Source organism: Triticum dicoccoides, chromosome 7A (assembly GCF_002162155.2).
Source record: "Triticum dicoccoides isolate Atlit2015 ecotype Zavitan chromosome 7A, WEW_v2.0, whole genome shotgun sequence".
Taxonomy (NCBI): Eukaryota; Viridiplantae; Streptophyta; class Magnoliopsida; order Poales; family Poaceae; genus Triticum; species Triticum dicoccoides.
Window position 1 is genome coordinate 653,665,071 of NC_041392.1, and position 17,282 is coordinate 653,682,352.

General features: G+C 43.7%; 1 protein-coding gene across 1 annotated transcript; it reads right to left on the minus strand.

Moving 5' to 3' along the window:
- Positions 1-10,109: 10,109 nt before the first annotated feature.
- Positions 10,110-11,587, minus strand: LOC119331185 (BTB/POZ and MATH domain-containing protein 2-like). The gene has a single exon (XM_037604360.1). It carries the CDS (start codon positions 11,585-11,587, stop codon positions 10,433-10,435), a length of 1,155 nt encoding a protein of 384 aa, XP_037460257.1. The 3' UTR covers positions 10,110-10,432.
- Between the last annotated feature and the right edge of the window lie 5,695 nt (positions 11,588-17,282).

The window sequence follows — 17,282 nt, forward strand, 5'->3', positions numbered from 1 at the left end:
CGAAAGGCTTTCCCCTGGCTTTATATAAAAGCCTCAAACGGCACCAACAAGTCCTACAAACATGAAAACACACCACGTCAAGTTCATCAGTTTAAGCATCTTCAACAGCCGCGCAACGCGCCGCGCGCTAAAAGTCGCGATACAGCACCGGATTAGCCAGCTTTTGCTCGCAGCGGTGCGCTGGCTCCAGCGGCCGCCGCAAATTAAAGCGCATCCACGCCGCTCCAGCAGGCGCGCTATATTTTAGTTTTTTCTACTACATATTTGGTTTCGTAGATAGTTCTACTACTACTCGTCCGACTTGGACTCTGTCTCAATGATGTCCTCCTCTGACGTCGGAGCGTAGGCGTCAAGGAACCGCTCGTCGCCGGAGTTCCGAGACGGAACCGCATGCAGCCGCCCGACCAAATCTCGGCGGAGTAGGTGCCGGACGGACGCACGCAGACGCCGCGGTAGCCCGTACCTTCCCGGCGCCGAGGCGGCATTGTGGCGCGGTGGTGGCGTGTCGGCGGCAGAGCGTGGCAGGGGGCGATGGAGAGATGGAGAGAGCAGCAAAGGGCAATGGAGAGAGCGGCGGAGGCGCTGTAATTTATAGGCGCGCCGGACGCGGCGCGCCAAATGTAGCGCGCGAGCGGTCGCCTTTTCCCGCGCGCGTTAGTTTCGCGCCACCGCTAGAGCACGCGAAAACATCCCCCGCGCGCTATAAGCTAATTTACCGCGCACGCGCGTCTTTTGGCGCGGCTGTTGGAGATGCTCTTACAGATTACGGTCCAAACCAGAAGGTTACGAAGCACCACAGCGAAAGGCTTAATCCACGTACCTCGTAATCGATGAGCGAAATGCGTTGATCATCGCCATTGCGGCTCCCATTCATGTTCTGTCATGACTCTTTGCCGATGGCCTCCAAAGTTGTATTATGTAGATAAGCATTTTGAAGATACCGTCAACCGAGGTGAGAGGGAATAACCCATTCAACTGTTAATTTCTTTTTTTTTTTGCAGGAAAACTGTTGATTTCTTGACCAAAACAACCTCTAAGGATCGCCAGCAAGCCTCGAACAAACGGGGGATTCCAGTCACAAGCTAAAAATTTCCCAAGGGGCATCCACATTATTACCTAACTAAGTGACATAAGAAAAGGATGTGAACACATTATATCACATCCGTTTGAGGATGTGAACACATTGTCCCCCCAGCTTCGTACCATGAGCTGCAACAGTGTCAGCTACTTTATCATGTGCAAGTTCTAGGACATAGGGGCTGTTTGGATGAAGTCCTGAGGTTCATGCCTGGTTCCGCCTCCAGTCGCTGGATAGCCCGGTCTGCTGCGGCACGAACAGCTGCTTAGACATGCAATCGCTTGAGCTTGTAAAGCAGCAGCTGCCCTGTGGAGACGACCTGCTGCTGCCACCTAACACAGCCCCCTTCAGCCTCTCCCCCAGCCACACTGGCATTGTTGTTTGGATCGAAAGCCCCATCGCAGTTGATTTTTCCCACAACGGTGACCGGCAGTTTCGCTTCTGCTCCACTGCCCAGTTAGGTTAGTTCTCAGATGCGGAAGGTAGAATTCTTCGTATTCGACTACACATCTGCCTACCATGGCTACCACCTCATCGATTTTCAGAATTCCTTGTCCAGCATTGATTTCGTTCCTCGTTTTCCACCACGTCCACAACAGCGCCGTACTCTTGATCATATGCTTGCTTCCCATGTGCAGTGCCATATGCAGCATCTCCTTTAGACCTGAAGCTTCCACCAGCTTGCATCTTTTGTTTTCCATGCCCAGCAGACGCCATACTTGGTGCACTTCCTTGCATCGCAGAAATGTATGCTCCCCATCCTCATTCAAATGCCGGCAAACCTGACAGATCATATCTATCTCAATGCCCCGTGCCGTGATACTCGCCCTATGGTGAAGGCTTGTTAAATTGTGATCCAAATTCTAATACCGGGTTAGGCTAGACGTAGTACAATCGTTGTGGGCTTTTGCGTTGGCGTCGACGCGTACGAGTACAACTCGTTTACTTGTCCTACAAGGACTCCTATGTGTTAGTCGCACCTCAGACGGTCTGTCGTCTCATGCTTGTAATACTCATCATCATAGTGATTGCGTCTTCGTGCGTCCGTGGTTTTCTCCCACAAGGATTTCCACGTAAAAATCCGTATCTCCTTATCTCGTTTATTTCTCGTTATTATCTAATAAGTGGTATACAGAGCCAAGTTTACATATACGAGATTTGAGACGAGAGATAAGGGTTACGGCCGCCGCACGCGTCCGGCCGATCCGTCGAATCCGACTAGAGTTTCTGCAGCCGCACGTCACCAAGACCGACAGGAGATTGACCTCCTCTGCTGCTGAGCCGCCCTAAAAAGCTGCGTGTGCCAGACCTCCGCTGCTCCTCGCCGTACGCGTTCATATCAGCAAGGGAGCAGCCGCTCTTTCCGATCAAGATCAACCGAGCCGCTGCTTCAAGTCCCGAGGGCATCACCTGTGGTGCTGCTGCTCCCGATCGTGACATGAAGACAGAAGCCAAGTACTACTATTACTCACTTTTTTCAAGATCGATCTTGGTAGTAGCCTTGCTATTTTTCACGTGAAGGCTAGTACAATTGAGTACCGGAATTGCTCCATAGACGACGTAGTGCGGCCGATTCATGCACGATCAATAATCCAGCGGGCATTACACTGTCGTGGATGAGATCCTCTGGCTGGATTTGATTGTCGTCCGTTGGTCGTCCATATTTATCGTCCGTATAGCACTGCTCATTGAGTACTAGTAAATCAGATTTGTTTCTCTCTACCAATTGCTACAGCCACCGAGAGTTTTCAGGTGCTATTTTTTCAACTCCGTTGCTCCTCATTAATTAAATTCTATTAAGAATTTTTTTTACGACTTGTACTACTTTGTGCACAGTGTATCAACTCATGGCATCCATGGAGTACGATTTTCCGCTGCTGGATCATGACACGAGGTTTACCCTATGGCAAGTCAAGATGCGGGTGTTGTTGGCACAGGCTGACTATGATGTAGCACTGGATAGTTTTGGGAAGAACCGAATTGAGGACTGGACTGCTGAGGAGAAAAGAATTGATTGTAAGGCTTTGTCACAAATTCAACTCCATTTGCATAATAATATTTTGCAGGAAGTTTTGAGCGAGAAAACTGCCGCCGCTCTATGGTTAAAGCTGGAAGGGATTTGCATGACTAAAGATCTCACCAGTAAGATGCATCTGAAGCAAAAATTATTCCTGCACAGGTTACCCGAGGGAGGTAATGTTTTGAATCATATTTCCGAATTTAAAGAGATCATATCCGATCTAGCTGCAATGGAGGTTAAGTATGAAGAGGAAGATACTGCTTTAATGTTACTTTGTTCACTGCTAAGTTCTTATACCAATTTTCGAGACACCATATTATACAGTCGTCATACTCTCACACTTAATGAAGTTTATGAAGCTTTGAACTCTAAGGAGAAGATGAAATTAATGGTGCCTCATGATGGTTCGAGTTCATCCCAAGCCGAGGGATTATCTGTTCGTGGCAGGACAAAGTAGAAGAACTCCAATAATGCAAACAGAGGCAAAAGTAAAAACGGCTACAGGGGCTGATCGCAATCCAGAGACAAAAAATATTGCAGGTATTGCAAGAGAGACGGGCATGACATCTCAGAGTGTTTCAAGTTGCAAAATAAAGAAAAGAGGAAAGGTAACAAACAAGGTGAAAGTTCTGCTAACGTTGCTCGTGATGATAGTTCCGATGATGCTCTTGTCGTTATTGCTGGATGTGCCGAGACCAATGATGAGTGGGTACTTGACACTGCATGCACTTTTCATATGTGTCCACATAGAGATTGGTTTAATACTTTTGATTCCACTACTTCTGTTGGTTCCGTTTTGGGTTTTGATAATTCACCATGCAATATTGAAGGTATAGGTTCTATTCGAATCAAGATGTTTGATGGCATAATCAGAACTTTGACAGATGTTCGGTATATTCCGAAGATGAAGAGAAATCTTATTTCTATGAGTGCCCTTGATGCAAAGGGATACAAGTATTCAGGTGGAGATAGTGTTTTGAAAGTCACCAAAGGTTCCCTTGTTGTGATGAAAGGTGACTTAAGCTCGACCAATGGTCTTTATTACCTTCGAGGTTCTACCGTGTCAGGTAACGCTACTCCAGCTATTTCAAAGAATTCTGATTGTGATGCTGCTAACCTTTGGCATATGCGTCTTGGACATATGAGTGAACTTGGTTTGTCAGAGTTAAATAAAAGAGGTCTTCTTGATGGATATGAACCTGGTAAATTGAAATTTTGTGAGCATTGTATCTTCGACAAACACAAGAGGGTGAAGTTCAATACTTCGACCCATACAACTGAAGGTATTCTTGATTATGTGCATTCTGATTTATGGGGACCATCTCGCAGAAAGTCACTAGGTGGTGCTAGTTACATGCTGACTATTATTGATGATTATTTGAGAAAAGTATGGCCTTATTTCTTGAAGCATAAATATGAAGCATTCTCAGCTTTTAAGGAGTGGAAGATTATGATTGAGAGACAAACTGGAAAGAAGGTAAAAATACTTCACACTGATAATGGTATAGAATTCTGTTCTAAGCAATTTAAGAATTATTGCAAGTCTGAAGGCATTGTCAGACACTACACCGTTCCTTATACCCCTCAACAAAACGGTGTTGCTGAGCGTATGAACAGGACCATTATTTCCAGAGCCCGTTGCATGTTGTCCAATGCAGGTTTGCATAGGCGTTTCTGGGCAGAGGCCGCTTCCACTGCTTGTTATCTTATTAATCGGTCACCATCTATTGCTCTTAATAAGAAAACTCCAATTGAGGTATGGTCTGGTTCACCTGCTGATTATTCACAGTTGAGAGTTTTTGGTTGCACTGCTTATGCTCATGTTGATAATGGAAAGTTGGAGCTTAGGGCTGTTAAGTGCATCTTTCTTGGTTATAAGTCTGGTGTTAAAGGTTTTAAATTGTGGAATCCTGAAACCCAGAAGGTTGTTATTAGCAGAAATGTTATCTTTAATGAATCTGCTATGTTACATGATGTTTCATCTACTAATGTTCCCGTTGAGAGTGAACAGCAGCCTATTGTTTAGGAGCCTATTGTTCAGGTGGAGCATGTTATTGATTCAGGTGATACATCTGGTAATGAAATTGTTGATGCACATGATGAACCCGTCGTTAATGATGATAATGTCACTCCCACTCCAAATCAGCCTATTATTCCACCCAGTTGGAATCTTGCTCGTGACAGAGTTAGACGGGGTATTAATAAACCAGACAGGTTAATTGAAGAGTGCAATATTGTTTCTTTTGTTTTATCTGTTGCAGAAGAAATTGAAGGTAATTCTGAGCCTTCTTCATATTCCAAGGCTATTATTCTGGTGATAGTAATAAGTGGATGACCGCTATGCATGATGAGATGGAATCACTTGAAAAGAATGGCACTTGGGATTTAGTAAAATTGCCTAGAAAGAAGAAACATATTCGTTGTAAGTGGGTTTTCAAGAGGAAAGAGGGTGTTTCTCCTAATGATGAGACAAGATATAAAGCAAGGTTAGTTGCTAAAGGTTACAGTCAGATTCCAGGTATTGACTATAACGAAGTCTTTTTTCCTGTTGTGAAGCATAGCTCTATTCGCACTTTACTCAGTATTGTTGCCATGCATGATCTTAAGCTTGAACAATTGGATGTTAAAAGTGCATTTTTACATGGAGAATTAGAAGAGGATATTTATGTGGAACAACCTGAAGGTTTTGTTATTCCTGGAAAAGAAAAGCTTGTCTGTAAGTTAAAGAAATCTCTTTATGGATTGAAGCAATCCCCAAGACAGTGGTACAAGAGATTTAACACCTTTATGCTCTCTCAAGGTTTCAAAAGGTCTAATTATGATAGTTGTGTTTATTTGAAAACTGTTAAAGGTTCAACTATTTATTTGCTCCTTTATGTTGATGATATGCTTACTGCTGCAAAGAGTATGTCAGATATTAATGAACTAAAGAAGCAATTGAGTAATGAATTTGAGATGAAGGATTTGGGTGCAGCAAAGAAAATACTTGGCATGAAAATATCTAGAGATAGACCGTCTGAAAAAGTATATCTAAGTCAGAAGGGATATATTGATAAAGTTCTTCATCATTTTAATATACATAATGCCAAGCCAGTAAGTACTCCGTTAGCTGCACACTTCAAATTATCATCAGTTTTATGTCCTAAGTCAGATGCAGATATTGAGTACATGTCTAGAGTTCCCTATCCGAGTGCAGTTGGTTCACTTATGTATGCCATGGTTTGTTCTCGTCCGGATTTATCATATGAATTGAGTGTTGTCAGTAGATACATGGCTAATCCTGGAAAGGAACATTGGAAAGCAGTTCAGTGGATTTTCAGATACCTGCGTGGTACTTCTAATGCTTATTTACAGTTTGGGAAATCTAGAGATGGACCTGTTGGTTTTGTTGATTCTGATTTTGCCGGTGATTTGGATAAGAGAAGATCACTCACAGGTTATGTTTTCACCATTGGTGGTTGTGCTGTGAGTTGGAGAGCAACTTTGCAGTCTATTGTGGCTTGTTCCACTACTGATGCCGAATATATGGCTATTTCTGAGGCATGCAAAGAAGCTATCTGGTTGGAAGGTTTATACACTGAGCTTTGTGGAGATTCATCTTGCCCTACCATATTTTCTAACAGTCAAAGTGCCATATATCTTACAAAGAATCCAATGTATCATGAGAGGACAAAGCACATTGATGTCAGATTTCATTATATTCGAGATGTTGTTGCTGAAGGCAATTTGAAGGTATGCAAGATAAGTACTCATGATAATCCTACTGATATGATGACAAAGCCAGTTCCGACCAATAAGTTTGAGCTTTGCTCAGGCTTAGTTGGTATTTCTCACTAGTCCTATGGACTTTGACGCACAAGGTGTTTATGCTTATTTGGATGGAGCTATTCACTTTCTTCGACTACTGGAGGGAATTTGACTCAAGGTGGAGATTGTTAAATTGTGATCCAAATTCTAATACCGGGTTGGACTAGACGTAGTACAACCGGTGTGGGCTTTTGCGTTGGCGTCGACGCGTACGAGTACAACTTGTTTACTTGTCCTACAAGGACTCCTATGTGTTGCCCCTCTTATATACCCCATGTAGTCGCACCTCAGACGGTCTGTCGTCTCGTGCTTGTAATACTCCTCCTCATAGTGATTGCGTCTTCGTGCGTCCGTGGTTTTCTCCCGTAAGGGTTTCCACGTAAAAATCCGTGTCTCCATGTCTCGTTTATTTCTTGTTATTATCTAACAAGACTTTCCTGCGTGATTCTCCACAGGAACTGCCACAAATTTGGAGGGCACCGACTGGACCAAATGTTATTCTAGGAAAATTGCCCCTCCCGATCATGAGCTGTTACCTGTTAGACCCACGGAACTTCCCCTCGGCTTCTCTACCATCCGATGTAGTTTATAAGCATCTGACCTGATTCAACAAAACATCAGGCAAATGACATGGTTGCATGTCCCCACTAGCACTCCTCTTTGAACCCATGAAAATATCTGCCGTGCCTCCTTTTTCTTCTTCTTGCGCTTTTAGTTGCGGATTTGGTCAAGTAAAATGGTCCAGTGACCGCGCTCAATTTACACACAGTTGCTGAACGGTGCTGAAATGTTGGAGTTTGTTCTTCTTGCTTGCTACACACTTGTGAGTTTCCAGCTGGAACTGTGGAAGGAAGGCCAAACATGATCTGTTTGAACAACACATCCGCAGATTTAGTGCGTATGCTGTGTTGTGTTTCTTGCCAAGAGTTTACCGTCTTCCAGGCCTTGAGAAATCAGTTGGTGTTGGCCTTCAGGTACATGGCGTCCGGAGCCCAGCAGTGAATAATACACCTTCAGGTACAGTGATTCATGCTCGACAAGATCCCAAAGAGAGATAGCGCATGCCTGTCTTCATTGCTTAATTTGCTTTCCCCTGAAAACACACGGATTTCATAAAGAGATGCCCATGTGAACATGCTAAATGCAACGAGGAGTGCATGCCCGGACCAATGAATGAACGGCTAACAGAACAATCATCAGCGTGATGTTAAAATTGTAGTTCAGAGTCATGGCTAAACTCAGACCAATGATGTCTAGAGATCACACGTCAAACAACGTAAGTGCTTAATACTTCGATCAGGCTCATCGCAAAGCAAACAAGTTATGTCATCGACTTGTTGCCTAATACTAACTAGCAATATTCATGCAGAAACCAGCTGACTGGCTTAAAGTTAAGGATAACTTTCTTAGCTTTGAGAGCTGCAATAACTTGAGAGGAATCTGCTGACACCAAAAGGTAGTCAGTGCTAATGCTACACCCTTTTGCTTTCCAGACAATGATGAACTGGACAAGCGCGCTTCCGGACTTTGATTCGTTGCATGCTCAGTTCCATTGAAACGCTCATAATGAGCACTGTTTTCTTACAACGTTTCTTTTGTCCCACGCGCTTGCACATCTGTTTCCTTTTTTATCCATGCAGAGGAATTCACGCTGGCCAGTTGCGTATTTATTTTTCAATTCAGAGCCGGAGCTCAGATCTCATCCGCCATTGGCCTGTTTTCCTCGCACAGATGCCATTTTTGGTGTGTAGAATTCGAGAGCCAACTCCGCATAACTGCATCGGCATGATATTGAAGCCTCTTGTAGTGGCCGTAGTGAGGGAGTTTGTTGGCTTTTCTGACAATTTAGTAGTAGCATTATTCTGATACATTCAAACTTAATAGTCTACCGAACTGCAGAGAAAGCTTTGGTGGAAATCATTGGAAGTTCATAGAAAGTTTATGTGCTTTGACTCCTTAACTATATAACTTGATTGTTTCCCCACGGACAATGCTTGAGAAATGTATGTTAGTTTGATATGAATAATGAATGAGGTTCGCATAATTTCTTCTGTCAGGAATTTGGAGACGGAACAGTTCATTCGATTATAATTCTACCTGGTTCTGCCTTCCTTTCAGGCAATCGCATGCTATGGAATCACATTACTTCCAGCTACAACTACTAGCACATTTTCTATGGTCTATCGAAACAAAAGCTCCAGATTTAAACATACAAGGTTCACATTAGATTAGTGCACTATTGGGAGGAACTACACTGAAACGCATGGATTAATGTTGTTGATTCATGAATTTAAACAAGGCAATACTTCAACCAATGAATGTACAAGCAATGAACATCTGTAATTATGATCGGTTGGATCAGGCATTGTGTTTTTGCTTGCCAAATCTATTGCATGGTTCAATTAATGACGAAACCCGAAAAAAATAAGAACCTTTCTCTTCCAATAAACAAATCCTCCTCTCAAAAAAGAACTCCTTCCAGAAAGAAATTTTTGTGGATGATTTATGAGCTCCTGGAGTTACCTAATGTGCAATCATAGGTAGTGAAGACCCAAACATTCCATTGTCATGTCCTTGCTGCCAGCCAACTCCTGTAAGGCTGGAACACATGAAGAAAAAGAACCATCCTGAACAGCAGATGCAGTATTTTTTTTTATATAATCAGCAATATGAAGATAATGTACTCCCATTATCTACCTGAAGATCATTTTGGTTTTTCCATCTCAAGTGCGATCTCAACGAGCTGAATATTTCCGAGTAGTGAACCAGTCTTGCACGAGGGGAGGAAAGAGAAGCCATCCAGAAGCTTCAAACATTTTAAACCCCACTTCACCATAAAAGATTCACTCAAGTGATGACCACTGCGCAAAAAAAATCGAAACGATATATTAGGTGAGTAGCTCCCAGCAGTTTTATCTAGTGGAGAAAGCTGAAGAATTTCTTGGAACCTGCGATTGTGGTATATGGTAATGAATAGCACCCCAGGAGAATTTTCCAGGATGATGGTAACCATTGCAGAGATCATCAAATTCTTACCAAAGTAGATGCAAAACTTGTCTCTAATGTATTATGAAACAACAACCAGAGTGAGGAAGATAAGGATTTTATGATAAATAATGTAAAGAAAAAGTATACCCAAGCAACTAGGAGAAGGTTCTTAGGCACTGGACCAAGATTTTCACATTATCATTGTCACTGTAACCACAATTCTTGGAGACCCCTGTTTTGTCTTGCAAATTCTTTCCCATAAATCTAGGTTCATAAAATGCCTTCCCAAAACCATCTACGGAGTACATCATGAAGAAGGCACAGAGCAATAATATACAACACAATTAGTGCACAGAGAAATACACGAGGATAAGACTGACTAGCTAGGGAACTTGCACAGGGCTGCAATGCAGTTCTACACCTGAATTAACAGACCATCCATTGCATAGAGACAATTTGCCCATATGTTGGATATTTCTGATACTGCAGCATATAGGCAAATTACAGGACGAGACAAAAGCAAGACGCAGAACTACAATCTATGTAGAGTGCTTCTTACGCTTTTTCAAAGCAAGCTTGGCAATGACCTCATTCAAAATAGAGGGGTAAGTCGTCATTAAATGCCCCCAGCCATTAGTTGACATTACCCTTTTCAAACAGGAGGAAGATTGAGCTTGAATAAACTTGAAGCACGCCATCTTCAACCCGCTGCAGTCGTGCTGCTCGGCCAGAACAAGAGTGGACGCCACCGAACTCACACCTATGTCCTCAGACAACCGCTTTTCACAGATGAACTTGAGGTGTTGGAGGTCATATCTGTCTGCCGCCGTAAATAAGCCTCGCAGCCATTGCAGATGCATTTCATCCTCTTCTTGTCCTTGTTCCACATCTTGTGCTTCCTCCCGCACGCATTCCTTCTCCATCTCAGGGAATGAATCTGTGTAGATGAACCTAAGCAAAGCCCTGAACACTTTTGCCTCCATGTCTTCGATCCGTATGACACTGGACGTGGTGCCCTCCTTCATGGGGCCAAAGAGCTGCGCCATGAAGACCGTCGACCGGGCAGCAAGCACGCACCGGTGCGCAGCGAATGTCTCGCCGCTGACCTCGAATGTCACATCAGCACCCACCTTACTCTCAAGGAGGGTGCTAAAATGCTGGCATATGTAGCGAGGCGGGCCGGTGCCACTGGCATCATCCTCCTCGCAGCAGATCATGATGTCGCAGCGGACGGTGAAACCATCACGCTGCATATTCTCCGACCGTTCAAGGGCGTCTTTCCTCATGAACTTGCGGTGGCCTCGGGAACCGCCATGGGGGAAGCTGCACGTCTCGGTCCCAAGAATGTACACCGGCTTCTGCTTCTCGGCCTGGTCGACGAAACTGAGACTGAACTTGGCATCCACGGCATTGTTGAGATAGTCGTCGAGACGGCAGACGTAGAGAGAGACGAAGTCGGCGCAGCTCGGGTTGTCGCCGTTGGGGAAGAGCTCGATCTGCCACGTGTGGCATCCGACCCTGAAGGGCCGGGAGATGATGCTCTCCCCGGTAGGCGCCTTCTCCTTGGCGCGCGAGTAGTCCTGGACCACGAGCAGGTGGTACCCGCAGTCCGCGCTGGTTTCGCAGGCCGACCCGGCGCAAGGGGGGCACAGATCGACGCCGTCGACGACCGACACGCCGGCGAACGACGACATGGCGTCGACGAATCTGCGAGGTTGATCGATCGGAGATGTTGTCACTCCAAGCTTGGTTCGGAGCTGGGGATTCGGGAGCGACGGGCTGATGGTCAAACCTGGTCGCGGTCCGCGCGGAGTCGCCGCCGCTCCGCTCGCTGGTGTGTCGCCCGCGCCGCCGTCGCTCGTCGTCGGAGAAGCAGAGTGCGCGTGCGGCCTGGGCCTGCCTGAGCTAGGGTTAATGACTTGCCGCGTTATTAGGCTTTTTGTTGTCCTCACAGCCCACAAGCTGCGAAGCCCATTGTTCACGGCACCTTTTGGCAAAGCCTCACGTTCTCAGAAAAGAAAAATTGGTAATTCGAGCTGAATTTTGCAGTATAATGCAAGAATGTATTGCAGTCAATTGTTCTGGGCTGAGATTTGCAGAATATGCAAGGATATAATGCAACAAAAACTTGGTAAGTTGAGCTGAATTTTGCAGTATGTGTGGTCTTGTTTGATCTTTTTTCTTTGCGAGGTGGTCTTGTTTGATCCGAGCGACTTTCGCGCGGCCAAAGCTGATGTTTTGGACCATGCACGGGCTTTGCTACCAGAAGAGGCTTCGGCGTGCACCAAGGCGATCGACCAGCTTGGCCTTCATCGACATTGTTGAATTTGACTCGCTCCAACCCGGTAAGAGCCCTCGACACAGACGGGTGTGACATGGCTGATGTCGGTATCCTCCTATGGGAGGCGTGTTGTCTCAGTGCATTGTCTTTTTTACGCTTTTGAGTTTACTTTTGTTCCACCATCTGTTTTGGCCTGAGCATTGTTCTATCACCGTTGTAGAGTCTGATTCAGCTTCAACTCTAGGAAAGCCCAAGGAATTTGCTAATACAAGTCCATCCCTCATCGCTTGAGCTTCAGAGGATACCACATCCACGGCGTGCGGTAAAAAGGTGCATTGGGCTGCCAAGAACCTCCCCTTGTCATCTCTGGTTACTGCTGCTGTTGCCCCCGCCCTCTCATTCTCAAAAAATGTTGCATCAATGTTCACCTTGACAAACTTCGGTTCCGGTTTCGTCCATCTCTGTATCTGGTTATCTCGGGATTTTTTATTTGCTTCCTTGAAATTGTTAGCAATTGCCATTACCGACATAGCCCATCTAGAGATTAGTGGAGGTGAACCATTGTGTGTGATCTCATGACGGATCCACCACAGATACCATCCCCCCACTGCAATGACTTGTTTAACATCTAAGCCTGGCTGAAGAGCAAGCGAGCGATCGTCCATCAGCAGCAAATTTTCCAGTGCCACGGATCCTGATCGCTGCCCTTCCATAGCTTGTTCAACAATGTCTAATATTCCCAAGTTTCTCCATAATTCCTTCACATGAAATGCAGCCGAACAGAAGATGTTTAATATCTTCGGCCCCTCCATGGCATATTGGGCACCCGCTTTCACTTCCAACATGGCGATTAGCAAGAATGGATTTTAGGGGGATTATTCCATGCAAGGCCCGCCAACAAAAGATAGAAACTTTACGTGGGAGCTTGAGCTTCCAAAGTTTCCTCCAAATCTCCGGAGTTTGAGAGCCTGCTGGACGCCCTGTCCTATTTGCATGTGCCCTAAAAGATCGCTCCCATTGCACTTTGTACGCTGATCGAACAGTGAAAATGCCGTTACGTTTAGGATGCCATGCAATGAAATCATCAAAAGAGCTAGTATTGACTGGAATATGTAATATCCTTTGAACATCAACTGGATTAAAGATCGATCTGATGAGTTCTTCATCCCATGTTCTTGTATAAGGATACAGTACCTCGCTAACTGAAGTTACAAGAGATTGGCCCCGGCTTGAGATTACCTTTCGGTCTGGACTTGCAGGTATCCATGGATCCTGCCAAATGTTAACACTCTCTCCAGTACCAATGCGCCAGATATATCCCAACTTGAAAGTCTCCAAACCCTTCATCACACTCTACCATGTGAATGATGCACCGTTTTTAAGTGTTGCATGAAGTAAATCAACATTAGGGTAGTATTTTGCCTTTAACACTCGAGCACATAGGGACTCCGGGTTAGTAATAAGGCGCCAACACTGTTTTGGGAGCATTGCTAAGTTAAATGAATACAAGTCCCTGAACCCCATGCCACCTTCAACTTTGGGATAGCACATTTTCCACCACGTATACAAATGCATTCTTTTACGATCCTCGTCATCTCCCCACCAGAACTCCGCAATCATATCTGTGATCTCCTTGCAAATCCCTTTCGGAATACTGAATACAGACATTGCAAACACTGGAATTGCCTAGGCAACGGATTTAATAAGTATTTCCTTACCTCCTGTGGAGAGTTGTTTCTCTATCCATCCTTTTAACCTCTCCTTGATTCTTTCACAAAAGTGTCTGAAACAATAACTCCGGTCTGCACCCACCAATGCAGGCAATCCAAGATACTTATCTGATAAGGCTTCAGTATCAATATTTAGGATTTGACAAATTTCAGTCCTAGATACAGCCGAAGTGTTTGGACCGAAGAACACACTTGATTTGTTCACACTAACCATTTGTCCCGAACTCTAGCAATAGGTTTCTAGAGCATGCTGTAAGGAAGCTGCATTTAAGGTATTTGTTGTCATAAGAATCAAAGAGTCATCAGCAAATAATAGATGTGATACTGATGGTGCATTTCTGCACACTTTGATTCCTTTAATGCCACCAGCTTCTTCTTCATACTGCAATAAACTAGAAAGACCTTCCGCACATAAGAGGAACAAATAATGGGAGATAGGATCTCCCTACCTTAAACCCTTAGTAGGAACAAGAACTTCTGTCTCTTGGGAATTAAATCTTACTTTGTACTTAACAGAGGTCACACATGCCATCATCATATCTATCCAGTGTTCATGAAATCCCAAGGCCGCCATCATATCATGTAAGAATGACCATTCAACCCTATCATAAGCTTTATGCATGTCCAATTTTACTGCACAAAGGCCACTACCAGTTCTCTTATTTTTGATCTTATGCACACATTCATAAGCAATCAAAATGTTATCCATAATCATCCTTCCCGAAACAAAAGCGCTTTGTGTGGGAGATATAATATCAGGCAAGATATTCTTCAACCGCAATGCTAACATTTTGGAGATGATTTTATAAAGAACATTACAGAGACTTATGGGGCGAAATTGACTGACCAGCTCGGGTGTTTCAACTTTCGGAATCATTACAATTAACGTATCATTCCACTCATCAGGTATTTCCTAGAGTTGATTGCTTGCAACACCTCCCTTGATATATCTTCTCCAATGACGTGCCAAAACTTCTTGAAGAAAATAGCATGGATACCATCTGGGCCAGGGGCTTTCAGATCCCCTATGCTAAACACTGCTTTTTTAACATCCTCTGTCGAGAAAGGGGCCATTAAGAAATCATTCATTTGTGTGTTGACCTTGGTCTGCACCTTTTGCAATAAGCCGGGATCTGTGTATTGCACTTCAGATGTAAATAGATTCGAAAAGTACTCATGAATATGGGAGTTCAACTCTGGAATACCCTCGATAAAGCTATCTCCATCATCTTTCAGTTTCTTGACATAGTTTCTTTTCCTCCTGGCCGAAGCAAAGTCTTGGAAAATTTTTGTATTTCGGTCACCACAAGTGAGCCATGTGGCCCTTGAGCGCTGCATGGTCTGTATCTCCTCAATTTCCAGTAAGTGTTCGACTAGCTCAGCTAGCTCCTTCCTTTTTGCGTCAGACTCTTAAGGATCACTAGCAAGCCTCCAGCACACGAGGGATTCTAATTACAATCTAACAACTTCTTAATTAAGATAGCTCCACATTAATCTAGCTAAGTGACGGGACGGGTGGTGGTGGTTGTTTGGGTCGGGAGAAATCCCTGGCGGCTCGTCCGACTCCGACGCGGTGATGCCTGTGGGCGCCGCCAGACCTTCCTGAAGGGCGTCGGGTATACCCCTTCCCCACTGCCCTTCGCGTACTGGGGAAACCCTAGGACCCGTTTGGGCATCAGCAGCGGCGCCGTCGCATTCCTTCTTGAAGGTGTTGCTTGGTACACGACGCTCCGGAATGCTAGGAATGCGGTGGTACTTCTCCGGAGGGTGCAGCGGTTTCCGGTCTTCGTCGCTTAGTTGATATGCCGGTGTCGACATTTGTTTCTCTTTTCTTTCTCTTGTTTTTTCCTTTTGGGTTTGGTTGTGCTACAGCCCCAGCAAGTTAGATGTATCAGTTGGATGCTTTATAATATAAAGCGGGGGGAAACCCTTTTTCTCAAAAAGGGCATGGAAAACCATTCATTGTAGGTTATTGCTTGGGGAGGGTGTCTATTCCTTTGGGAGACAGATGCATATTTCTTGAGAACTTGACTCGTACAAGATTACAACACAACTAGATAGTATGGCGCGCCTTGCTGCACCCACTATAGTTGTGTTTGGCATCTACGTGTTTGTCTATGTAGCGTGCATTAATGCATAGGAATGTGTGTTTGTCTCGCGCACTCAAGGTTTCTTATTTTATCATTGTGTAGACCACAAAGTGGCAAGTGGGTGTGTGCAAGAGTGTGTCGAATATAAGTGAAAACACCCATCATAGGGCGGCTACTAACGTCCATTCTTTTATTCTTTGGGAAAATATTTGATTAACCTACCACAAAGACTATTAAAAATATATATAAATTACATACAAACATACATGTAAAAATGCTCATCACATATTAAATAATATTTATTGTGTATGTTAAAAAATATTCATAACACATTTGTCACACGTTTCAAAATGTTTGTTGTGTATTAAAAATATATTTTTTAGTATGTATTTAAAAAATATTTGTTGTGTGTTGTTTGCTGAAGAATGTTTGTGTTTGTGGTGTACGTAAAAAAATGTTAACAGTTTATTTTACAATGTTCAATGTATGTTTGGACAATATTCATCGTATATCCAAAATTTCATCATGTCTTAACAAATATTTAATGTGTATTTAAAAATATTATTGTATAGATAAATATATTTATTAATAAGAATAATAAAAGTGAAAATAAATAAAATCCAAAAGAAGAAGAAAAAAGGATAACCATAATAAATCAAAGCCTGGACAAAAAAAGAATTGGGTGAAAAAACAATGAACACAAAAGAAAAAATTGGTTGAGATGGGCCGACCTGGAACATATATCTCATCTGCGTTTGAAAAAAATAAATCAAGTAGGATTTTTCGGGTAAGAGAGTTAAATAAAAACATATAGTATTAATGGATTTATATGGATTTTTTTTAAGAATTTATGTGGACTCGGAAACAAACTATCTTGTTTGTATTTTCTTCTTTATTATTAATTTTGTTGAGCAAAAGTTTATGTTAATTATATAGTGGTACGTGGCGGATTGTTAGTGTTAGTCTTGTGTGATTTATACGGTGGTACTTAGCCGTAGAGTGATAACTGAGTTGGCAGTAATGCAGGCCCACACATAGTGGTACAGCTAGCCAAGCAACTTGTGTGTCCAACTGTCAATCAAAATAAAATAGCTAATGCGTTGAGAAAATCAGAGCACTTGCACCTGTGGGGTCGCAACACAACTAGGCCCACCTACCAGCCACTTTAAATCTCAAGATGGTCTGAGTGTTCGTGTGGAGATCCATGCATAAACCTGAAGGAGATACACATAACATTTCCTTCTATGTTTATGACATATGTGAGCAACGGCGGAGCTACATGTAAGAT

What these genes read in the sequence shown, in the direction of transcription:
- LOC119331185 (XM_037604360.1), bottom strand. Translation starts at nt 11,587, where the DNA reads ATGTCGTCGTTCGCCGGCGTGTCGGTCGTCGACGGCGTCGATCTGTGC.